Source organism: Malus domestica, chromosome 02, assembly GCF_042453785.1.
Source record: "Malus domestica chromosome 02, GDT2T_hap1".
NCBI lineage: Eukaryota > Viridiplantae > Streptophyta > Magnoliopsida > Rosales > Rosaceae > Malus > Malus domestica.
The window spans coordinates 1,193,372-1,205,484 of NC_091662.1; the positions used below are offsets into that span (position 1 = coordinate 1,193,372).

Below are 12,113 nucleotides of genomic sequence, written 5' to 3' on the forward strand. Positions count from 1 at the left end.
TGGTACGCACAGGATGGAACAGGACGGTTGTTCCGTTCTGCGTTTGGTACGCGCTGGAAGGAACGGAACCAAAAGATTGAATGACTAACTTACCCCTGTTCCGTCTAATGTCTGGTACATGACAAGAACAGGACCTAGATAATCCAATAACCAAATGCATCATATATTCTTTGCAAACTAAAATCAAGATCAATAATGTTTCACAAAATCTGAGGTCCACATCATGCCAAACGACGGAAATAACCTGGGAATAAATACTTAAAGGTACCTCTTCGTATTTGTATATCAATACGCCTTGGAAGAAAACCGGTACTAAGTCCACTACCAAGACCAGAACCAGGCTGCACAGCTCCCATGGGGATGGCACCAAAGTTCGTTCCAGATTGGAAGGGAAAAGGCTAGCCAAATATGATTCAATTCAGTCAGTACAAATAGAACTATTTTCAACAAGGTGTTAATTAAGTGTTTAGAAAGTCACAGTACCTGAACCATAATGGGATTAGGGCCAGTAGGGGATATGAAAACAACAGGTCCAGCATTAACCACCGCGTTCCTTCAGCATACCCCCCAAAACCCGATTTCCTTTCTGGCCTCTGTGACCCATGTTCCTTCAGCATATCAACCATCCCCATAATAGATTAAATATGTAAGCACAAAGTGCAGATGAATTTAAAATAGCAAATGATATACATATGCACAAACACGCAATATCCATTAAAGTGAGATCAGCTTCAGAAATTTTCAATTTTAAATTTACCTTGACTTCGATCCCTTCACTGCCACCTGCAATATTTGGCATTCCTATAGAGCCAAGAACAGCAGAGATTATCTGCTCAGACATAGAGATAAGGTGGAAATCATTACCATGAAAATTATTTACACCAAATAGGAATACAAATTATTTAGTTAAAGACTCACCCGATTGACTTCAGGTGCAAACCCATCCCCTTGAACAGGCATGCTGAGAGTTTCAATGACAACACCAGGGCCAACATGACGGCTTGTACTTGAAGCCGGATCAGTTCCTACACAGAGAGTTGGCAGTATGAAAACAATGTCAATGACGTTAACAGTTGAATCAAAGATCTAGAAGAGAAATAAGGTTTGCCACTAATGGTAACCAATCTTACAAAACAACCCAGGAACCCAACCTATCAGATAGTTTGCCATCAATGTGTCCATAACTTAAAACATGTTAACAGATGTAAAATTGTAGAATACTACATAGTATTAAGATCAACCTGGATGATCTGGTAATCCTTCAGCTGATGGTGGAATAGGTTGTCTCAAAACCAAATGTAAGGTGTGGCCATCTTCAACATCTTAACTGTGTTAAGGAAATATCAAATCCATAAAATGAAAAGCTGGTGAGTATAATGGAAATGGGCCGATGAAGCACACATAGAATCCTAAGTAACACAGAGGTGCCACAAGGTTTTCAAAACTAAAAAATTCTTCCACAATTCAAAAGACAAAAAGAATAGGATATGATAGGCAGAGAAAAGCTGATCATCCTTCAGAACTTTTCCTCAGCATATCTGTCGTTGTTGTTCTGATAGCATACCAGTGACAGAAGCAATATGTTCTTTCAAAGCAGGAACTGGCATCTGCAGTTCAGAATGTTGGAAATTCAAATCAAAACAGGTTGTAAATGGCAGCTGCTAGCTGTTAGTTTCTTTACAGGTTGTACTCACACTTGCTGCAACTACAAAGACTAAAGTTTCCTCCATGTGCTAGTTGAAAGTGTGTTGAAAGACAGCAGAGATGTGAGCTGCTGTGTGCTAGCTGAAAGGTTGTGTTTGCAAGCTGGAAGGATGCAATGTATGTGTGTGCCAACTATCCAAAGTTGCTGCATGTGTTTGAAAGGTTGGAAAGATGGTAAACACCATCATTCATTGTATGTGTTGTTGTATTGTTTATCAATTTCTGTTTTGTATAAATAAGCCTTCTTGCTAGGCTTTAGAATATCAATTCCATTCCAATTCCTTTCTCATTTTCAGGTTGTAAGCTATTGAGTTTGTAAACTCTCTTTTCATATATCAAAGTCCAAGTGTTTTGCCAAAGCTTGTAGCTTCCCTCCTTTCTATATTTCTTTGTCCAATTTTATTGAGAGTGCAAAGTGAGAGGTGTGATAGAGTTTGTAAACTTATCACCCACATATTTTGGTATTGAGTTAGTAAACTTTTCAATACCAACAATTGGTATCAGAGCCAGAATACCATTCTGGTAGGTGCAGCAGTTATGGCATCCAACTTAGTACAGCTCCAAGTTCCCACATTGAAGAAAGAAAATTATGAAAGATGGTGCATCCAATTCAAAGCATTGTTTGGATCACAAGAGCTATGGGAAGTTGTCAGTAGTGGGTATGTTGTACCCACTACCGAGCAAGAAGCCACATATACTGCAGATCAAAGGAACACTCTCAGGGATTTACGAAAGAAGGACCAGAAGGCGTTGTATCTTCTCTATCAAGGATTAGAAGATTCAACGTTCGAGAAGGTTGCAGAAGCAACAACGAGCAAGCAAGTATGGGACACACTCAGTACAATCTACAAAGGAGTAGATCGAGTCAAGAAAGTGAGATTACAGTCACTTCGAGCAGATTTTGAAACTGCTCACATGAATGAAGGGGAGAGCATCTCCGACTATCACTCAAGGCTCATTGTGATAGTAAATCAGATGGGGAGAAATGGGGAGAGACTCGATGAAGTACGAGTTGTGGAGAAGATACTTCGATCACTCACATCTAAGTTTGAGCATGTGGTGACTGCCATTGAGGAATCCAAGGATTTGGAGGTCATGAATGCAGATGAGCTACTAGGATCCCTCCTAGTTCACGAGCAACGCATTCAGAAGAATGCAAGCCCCACAACGCTAGAGCAAGCTTTGGAGTCAAAGTTGAATATTGACAAACCAAATAAAAGTCGTGGGCACTCACGTCGTGGGAGTTCATCTAACCGTAGCCGAGGACGAGCCCGAGGAAGAGGTCGAGGCTATGAACAAAACCGAGGTCAATCTCAAGAGTGGAGATCTACCCGAGGAAAGGCGCATATCCAATGTCACACTTGCAAGCAATATGGACATTATGCAAATGAATGTTCATATAAAAATGGTGAGCATGTCAACATGGCAGAATCAAATGGAAATGCTGGTGAGGAACTTACAGTCTTACTAGCACACCATGATATCAGTAGCCAACAAGATGTTTGGTATTTAGACTCTGGTGCAAGCAACCACATGTGTGGAAAGAAAGAGTTTTTTGCCGAACTCAAAGATGGGCCTTATGGATCTGTGAGTCTTGGTGACTCCTCAAAGTTGCCAGTTGAAGGCAAAGGAAAGATCAAAATCATCCAGAAGGATGGAAAAGAAGAATACATCTCCGATACCTACTACATACCAGGTATGAAGAGCAACATTCTGAGCATTGGTCAACTGCTCCAGAAAGGGTATGTTATACATATGGAGGATATGTTTCTCACTCTCAGGAATGCAAGGAGAAAGCTTATTGCACGTGTTCAAATGTTAAAAAATCGAATGTTCTCGTTGAAGTTGAACACAAAGATTGGGAGTTGCAACATTGGTGTAATGGAAGATGAGTCATGGAAATGGCATCTTCGATATGGCAATCTTCATTTCAATGGCCTAAAGTTGCTGTCAAGTGGAGGAATGGTTCGTGGTCTACCCCAGATTGAAGCCACACGCCAAGTATGTGAAGGTTGTGTGCTTGGCAAGCAAGCACGACTATCATTCCCTGTTGGTGATACATGGAGAGCAAAGGCACCACTGCAGATGGTACACACGGATATATGTGGTCCATTGGATCCTATGTCTTATGGAGGCAATAGGTATTTTATTACTTTCATTGATGATTTCAGTAGGAAGACTTGGGTTTATTTTCTCAAGGAGAAGTCGGCTGCCCTAAGAATCTTCAAGGAGTTCAAGGCACTCACAGAGTCTGAAAGCAACCATAAGCTTGTGGCTGTGAGATCAGATAGAGGTGGAGAGTACACCTCCAATGTTTTCCAAGCATACTGCAAGGAGCAAGGAATTAGGCATCAACTGACTGCTGCCTATACCCCACAGCAAAATAGGATAGCCGAAAGAAAGAATCGAACCATCCTTGACATGACAAGGTCCATGCTTAAGGAGAAGAATTTGCCAAAAGAATTGTGGGCAGAAGCTGTAGCTTGTTCGATTTATTTGTTGAATCGATGTCCAACAAAGAGTGTCAAGAGGATGACACCACAAGAAGCTTGGAGTGGATACAAGCCGAGTGTTGCACACCTAAGAGTTTTTGGGTGTGTTGCATATGCTCAAGTTCCAGAAGCCAAAAGGAGAAAGCTCGATGATCAAGGTGAAAAGTGTGTGTTTGTGGGTTATAGTGAAGAGTCCAAGGCATACAAGCTCTACAACCCACTAACTGGCAAAATAGTGGTTAGTAGAGATGTCATCTTCAGTGAGGAAGAGGCATGGAAGTGGAACAACAAAGAAGTCAGTAAAGAGAAGATTGTCTCCACTGTTTTTGAAGAACCAGAAGTTATACCACCTGTTGAGCAACAGCCTGCTCAAACAATCACAACAACTCCAGTGCACAGAATTGCAAGGAGTGGTCCTACATCCAGTGAAGAAAGCAGTTCCTCAACTCCAGTAAGGCTAAGAAGTCTCACTGAGATATATGGACAAGAAGAAGAAGAAGAAACCAACTTTTTCTGCTTGTATGCAGACCACGAGCCTCTCTCATTCAATGAAGCTGTGGAAGAAGATTGTTGGAAGAAAGCCATGGAAGAAGAGATCCATGCCATCGAGAAGAATGACACTTGGGAGTTGACAAAGCTCCCACCAAATCAGAAGGCTATTGGTGTCAAGTGGGTGTACAAGATCAAACGCACTGCAGACGGGAGTGTGGATCGGTACAAATCAAGGCTTGTAGCAAAGGGCTACAAACAGAAGTATGGAGTGGACTATGATGAAGTCTATGCTCCAGTTGCAAGACTTGACACGATAAGATTGCTAATCTCTCTTGCCGCTCATTATAAATGGAAAATTTATCAACTAGATGTCAAGTCAGCCTTCCTTAATGGAGTTCTTGAGGAAGAAGTGTACGTGGAACAACCAAAAGGCTTTCAAGTACAAGGAAAAGAAGATAAGGTGTATCGTTTGAAGAAGGCTTTGTATGGCCTCAAGCAAGCACCACGAGCTTGGAACTCAAGGATTGACAACTACCTTCACCAAAATGGATTTCAAAAATGTCCATACGAGCATTCAGTTTACATGAAGAATGGTGCAAAAGGGGAGTTCTTAATTATTTGTCTCTATGTAGATGACTTGTTGTTTACAGGAAACAATGAAGCAATGTTCTGTGAGTTCAAGCAATCCATGTTCAGTGAATTCGAGATGACTGACAATGGATTAATGTCATACTTTCTTGGCATAGAGGTGAAGCAAGAAAGTGACGGTATTTACATCTCTCAACAAAAGTACATGAGAGATATATTGGAGAAATTCAATATGGATAAGTGCAATATTGTCAACACTCCAGTTGCAACTGGATTGAAGCTATCTAAAGAAGGAGAAGGTGAGTTTGTAAACTCAACCGTGTACAAAAGCTTGGTTGGAAGTCTAAGGTACCTTACAATCACAAGACCTGATATAGTTTATGGAGTTGGACTCGTGAGTCGGTACATGGAAACATCAAGGGAGTCTTATTAGCTGGCTGTCAAGAGAATCTTGAGGTACATAAGAGGTACTCTAAACTATGGTCTGTTTTATAATTTTGGTGAAGATGCAAAATTATTTGGTTATTCAGATAGTGATTGGGGAGGTGACCAAGATGAAAGGAAAAGCACAACTGGCTATGTGTTTTTTCTAGGATCAACAGCTTTCTCATGGACTTCAAAGAAGTAATCAATTGTTGCTTTGTCATCATGTGAAGCCGAGTATGTTGCTGTAGCCTCAACAGTGTGTGAGGCAATTTGGTTAAGAAATCTATTGAAGTCAGTGTGTCATCCACAAGTGGAATCGACTGTGATTCATGTGGATAACATGTCTGCAATCAAGCTTGCAAAGAATCTTGTTCAACATGGAAGGAGCAAGCACATTGATACCAGGTTCCATTTTCTAAGGGATCATGTAAAGCAAAAGACAATCGAACTTGTCTATTATCACACGAAGGAACAAGTGGCAGACATCTTCACTAAGCCACTACTAGTTGAATCATTCCGGCTGCTACGTGAAATGCTAGGAATGAAGGCGTTTTGATTTGAGGAGGTGTGTTGGAAATTCAAATCAAAACAGGTTGTAAATGGCAGCTGCTAGCTGTTAGTTTCTTTATAGGTTGTACTCACACTTGCTGCAACTACAAAGACTAAAGTTTCCTCCATGTGCTAGCTGAAAGTGTGTTGAAAGACAGCAGAGATGTGAGCTGTTGTGTGCTAGCCGAAAGGTTGTGTTTGCAAGCTGGAAGGATGCAATGTATGTGTGTGCCAACTATCCAAAGTTGCTGCATGTGTTTGAAAGGGTGGAAAGATGGTAAACACCATCATTCATTGTATGTGTTGTTGTATTGTTTATCAATTTCTGTTTTGTATAAATAGGCCTTCTTGCTAGGCTTTAGAATATCAATTCCACTCCAATTCCTTTCTCATTTTCAGCTTGTAAGCTATTGAGTTTGTAAACTCTCTTTTCATATATCAAAGTCCAAGTGTTTTGCCAAAGCTTATAGCTTCCCTCCTTTCTATATTTCTTTGTCCAATTTTATTGAGAGTGCAAAGTGAGAGGTGTGATAGAGTTTGTAAACTTATCACCCACATATTTTGGTATTGAGTTAGTAAACTTTTCAATACCAACACAGAAGACACAATTTGGTAAATTCAAACCTGTTTGGAAAACTTTTACAAAAAAGACTTTCTACTAGCATATATGTCCTCACATGCAATATCCCTTCACAAATAAGCTTCAGTACTAACGTTTACAGTTTTCACACATATAAGCACTTTTAACTTAAGGAAACTATCTCAAGCTGTAAGAACATATTATATGGGTACACTAAAAATGCACAAACATTATGGTGGTCAAGATTGTACACAAGGATATAACTGTTGCCCAAAAGCAGGAAATATAATGAAAAGTCACAAGAGATGCAACCTGTTTATCCACCCTGAGAGTATAGGTTTGTGAATCCAATGTTTTAATTTTCATCTCAATAGTGGCTTCGGACCCTTCAACCTGCTCATCCATGGGAATATGTTCAGTACCATAACCACCCATTCTCCTCAGACCGCAATGAACCTGCAAAAGAGAAAGAGTATAAACTATGAAACAGCTTTCTCTCTCCATTATATTAGAGGTTGGGATGGGGAAACTTGAACATTCAATCGACTACTAGTTTATATAATGACATTTATAATCGAAAAACATGAAAAACAAAATGAGAAAAAGGAAAAACCATTAATGTTATAAGGCATGCCCATCTCTACTTAACCAATAACACAAAATTGTAGTAAAAACATGGGTAGCAATTCTTGATTAATTCCCAAACCACCACAAGTATTTCCAACGAAAAACTCGAATGTCCAGTCCAACATATATACAATACTTTTGATTTTCCATAACCTAAGCCAACTTCAAAACATGATTTTGTATAAATACAAACCCTTTCTCCCTATTCTCAGTTAACAACATTGCACTAAATAGTCTGCACACATGCAAGGCATAGCATAAATGTTAGTATAAGGGCATTCATTACAGTTAAACGCCCCATCGCATCAAGAAAATTTATGACCAAAATCTACTGATCACCACAAGCAACATGTAACGGAACTATAAGAAAAGCAACAGCACTCATATCACAATTTCCCATTCTCTTTTTTCTTTTCATTGGCAGCATCCATGACCCTTTTGACTTTGATCCACTCTCACTAGCCAGCATGCATAAAACTTTGTTCGATTTTTGCAGGCCGAAACAAGATTTGGTTTTGTTTGAATTTAAGAACTTCGAAGGAAGTGAACAACTCAATTCCCATTCTGAGCAAACCCTATTTTTATGGGAACGATTTAGTTTGGAGAGAGTACAAGATAACCTTGTAAAACATCACACTTCTCATCGATGCAGATTGCTAATGGTTCTCGTTATTTCCGTTAGCCAAATAAGTGTGATCTTGATCCAGCTGCTTAGGGAACTGTTTCGATATAAGAAGGGCCATCGGATTGTGTTTAAGGAAACTGAGGGGTTCAGATTAGAAGAAGATCAAGAGAAATAAAATTAACCAAGAAAATGATGGTGTGTTCCATTCAATTCCCTATAATCCCATCCATTCAATTATGTTCAACGGCTCAGATTTCCTAACTTTTGTCCCTGATCAATTGAGCGGCTGCGATCTTCGTGGATTTAGTTTTTCGAGAGACAGAGTCTCGATCAACATGGAAAACCACCATATATACTATATTTTCTTCTATTCCTATTAAATTCCAAATTACTCTCTCTCATCTCATCTATTCAAGAGCAACGATGGAGACCAAAGAGGAGAGAAGCTTCATGGATAAGGTAATAATCAAGTGGTACGAAGATCCAGAAGTCCTCCAGATGGTGAAGAAGAGGTTAGTTTGGCCGTCCGTTGAAGGAAAACGAAGCCGGATTTTCTAATATGCTCCGGTGCAAAGTTTTCGATGTATGAGATACACTAGATCATACTAGAATTTTCAAAAACAAGGATATACAAAACATCCTCATATCCAATTCAAATTTATTTAAAAAATAAAACAATTTGATCGAGTTCTAAGTCTTCGCTCTTTTTGTTTGTGCCTAGGGTTTCAACAGCGACAGCGATGATGGAGATCGACAGCATGAAGGACGTCACTGCTGGTCAGAAGAAAGTCAAGTGGTTCGAGAATCCAGAGATCCTCCAAATACTGAAGACGATGTTTGATCCTTGGCTGAACGAAGATGGCATGCCTGACGCCACCTCTTTCTTCAGCCGTTGCCCTAGAGGCTTTGGTAAATTTTTTCTCTTCTTGTTAATATATACAACAGCAACAACCGAGTATTATCACAATAAGAGCTGTTCTGTTTTGTGGCATGTCTTCTTATTACTTCTTGTTAAGTGGAATCGATTGTACATATCCTAAAACGCTAGCGCGTGCGGTTTTACGTAATGTATTTCATTAATTTTTTGTTTGTAACTTAATATATAATATATTATCCTCACTGTTATGAGACTTGCAGAAGAGAAGTTGGTGCGGCTCTACTATCGAGATGATCCAGACATCCGCCGTATGACGGACAAGAGGTGGGGCCCTCAACTGGACGAAGATGGCAAGCCTGAAGGCCCCTCTCTACGCAGGATCTATCCAAAATGCTTTGGTACCTAATTATATCAGACTTAATTTTGTTTAGTTTCCATTACAAGAACTTTTTTTTTGCAAATTGTTAATTAATTATGAATATTTCTTTTCAGAAAAAGATTTGCTTGAAGCTTGGCCGACGTTGAAATCTACTTTAGAAGAATACGGCATTTTATGCATAATTGATCTGGTATATAATATATATATATATATTTGAGTTTGTAAATTTTTATTAGATGACCAATGTTTGGAAAAGTTTTTCAGTATACCAGAAATAAGAACACGATACACCAAATGACATTGTTATAATACAACTAATTGAAATTTTTTTTCTTCATATTTCTAATCAATTATATTATTGTATTAGTACACCTTATTACCAGACTCTCTTCCGAGCACACTCTCTAATGTGTAATTGACATATTAAATTAGTTTATTTCAATATTTGACAGGTTTTTTGTAACCTAGTATTCAGAACAACCAAGAAAACAGACCCAGATATTATTCCCAAGGCCAGGGATCTTGTTGACCTTTTATCAAAGAGTATTCCTATACCTCTGGTAATATATATTATATATACTTTGATTTTTTTACTTGAAAACTTAATATAATTATTGTTTCATGCAACTCCTTTTTTTATCTGTATCTCCTATATAAATATTTAAATTTCAGCACACAATATTTTGATTTCAGGCAATGAAAGTCCTGGGTGAAATTCAGTATGAAATGATCAGGATTGGGCATATAAGTGGTGGTCTTTGCATAAAATTTGGGATCACGCGGGTGAGTATTGCTTATCTCTCTCTCCTTCTATTTTTAATTTTTAGAGTGAGTAAACTGTTATTGGACGGAATCTACTGACAAGGGGTTAATTAACTAATTCAAATAAGTTTATGTCCTTAATTTTTCAAAAAAAAATCATGGGGGAGGTGGGGGTTGTCATTCTCAACTAGGGTGTTAGTTTAGGGGTCAAACGTCCGTACGGTATACCTTTTTGGGAACTTAGTGTTTGTTATTCATGGAAAGTTATGAATAACTTTTACCTTATGGTTGGATGAGGGCTTTAAAGTTTTATGGAGTTTAGGTTAGATGTATTACAGATGCACCACACAAGTTGAATAGAGACTTAATAATGACCAGATGCAATACATTGGAGAGAATTTTAAACGATTATCGGATTATGTTATCCCCAAAGTCCTTTGCTTAGTGTCGTATGTGCATTTCTACTGTTTAAATTGTAGCATTTTATTGTTCGAGTAGTTCATGGTAATGTTTGTGTAGTGCATTTATAATTACCGTTGAGTCTTATTGGTATTTTGAAAGTCCCTCATTCTAAATATAGGGTTATCGCTTATTCATGAATGTCTCACACTTTTGGTAATTTTTTGTTATTGACCTTCTTCAATTCATTAGATACAACAACCAAGAATTAAAAAAAAAGTGTAAAAAGTGAGAATAGATGTGTAGATAATACTAACATTGATGAAATTCAAGTTTCTGAGAATTGGTTAGTTGGGGTTATTGAAACAAAGATGTAACGGTGAAATTGTGTGCGTGCAGGACCAATATGTCGAACGACGGAAGCTTCTCATGGGTCCCTCAGGCTTAGAGGTGCATAAATTATTTGTAATCACGTTTTACTCATCTTTTGTTTGGGAAACTAAATTATGAAACAAAAGGATAAACTCTAATGAAAAATTATGTGTACAGAAACATAAACCTCGTTTGGTAGTGCTTTTAAAATGACTGAAAATGTTTCTAGTGAAAAAAAGTTGTGAACAAATCTTTAGTGAAAATGCAAGTGAAAGTGCTTTTAGAATACAAAAATATTTTCTCTAAAAATGTTTTTAATCAATTTAAAACACTTACAAACAAGTTCAGAATTGTTCATGTTTGCTGTATCTCTAAACTTTCCTAACACAATTGTAGGCAATTGCAGCACAGCTAGACTGCCATGTTTTCTTCCGCGTAAGTGTTACTATTCCCCTTTTGTGATTATATGGTTTTACTAATTGTACGTTTGTTTGTTAGGTTTTTCACCTCCATGTGAGGAGATAGAGATTTTTCAATGCCCTTAGAACACGACTTATTATAAAAGTGTAGTATACAAGTAGTTGGATGTTTGAAAAAAATTCAACCACTTGTGTTAATGACACTTTATACATAAACCGTATTTTTGAAGCATTAAAAAAAAATTCTCGTAAGTGGGGAATGATGAAATTAATAAATTTATTTTGCTCGTAAATGAACAGGAAGATTATATCATTGCTTTAGGTCCATTGCGTTGGTTGAAATTAGTAAAGAAAATTGCGGGAGATTGCATTCTTCACAAAGTGCGTCCGACTTGCATTATCAACACGATGAAACGTGACGCGCGAGTGATGCAGAGTTTTAAGCATTTGCATTTATGAAGGATTTCATATATATATCATTGTGAAACCCTAATACCAATTCACATGAAGAATATTAGTGTTCCAACTTAAGTATTTGTGTTTATGTTTTTAGCTTTGCTACATTGTTAGTAGTAACGATTTTCTTTAAGAAAATTTCATTCCAAAGCACTTCAGCCACAATAAAAAACTTGTCCGACTGGCAAGAAAGTTTGCCTGAATAAGTTCAAAGTTTCCCAATCTCTTATATTTATTTGATAATTATTTAACGTCATTTCATTTCTGTTCTTTTTTTTGTTTGGAAGACAAGATATATCATTATCTGGGCAAAGATGCCAAAGTTACAGAAAAGCCTACACCGAGGCAAACAACTGATAAATACTA

The 12,113-nt window shown here is 38.0% G+C and overlaps 1 protein-coding gene and 1 long non-coding RNA gene across 2 annotated transcripts in view; one reads left to right on the forward strand and one right to left on the reverse strand.

Moving 5' to 3' along the window:
- Positions 1-564: 564 nt before the first annotated feature.
- LOC139188127 (uncharacterized) overlaps positions 565-12,113 on the reverse strand; it is a 49,400-nt gene continuing 37,851 nt past the window's right edge. Inside the window, exons 2-5 of the long non-coding RNA XR_011571333.1 lie at positions 1,242-1,322; positions 919-1,025; positions 758-829; positions 565-608 (exon numbers count right to left, since the gene is read on the reverse strand). This is a non-coding gene — a long non-coding RNA (uncharacterized lncRNA). The remainder of the gene's footprint in view (positions 609-757; positions 830-918; positions 1,026-1,241; positions 1,323-12,113) is intronic.
- Positions 8,472-11,976, forward strand: LOC103406866 (KRR1 small subunit processome component-like). Its single transcript, XM_029099182.2, has 9 exons — positions 8,472-8,595; positions 8,805-8,992; positions 9,221-9,358; positions 9,453-9,529; positions 9,792-9,899; positions 10,033-10,122; positions 10,900-10,950; positions 11,269-11,307; positions 11,592-11,976. The coding sequence occupies exons 1-9, from the start codon at positions 8,507-8,509 to the stop codon at positions 11,748-11,750; spliced, it is 939 nt and encodes a 312-aa protein (XP_028955015.1). The 5' UTR covers positions 8,472-8,506; the 3' UTR covers positions 11,751-11,976.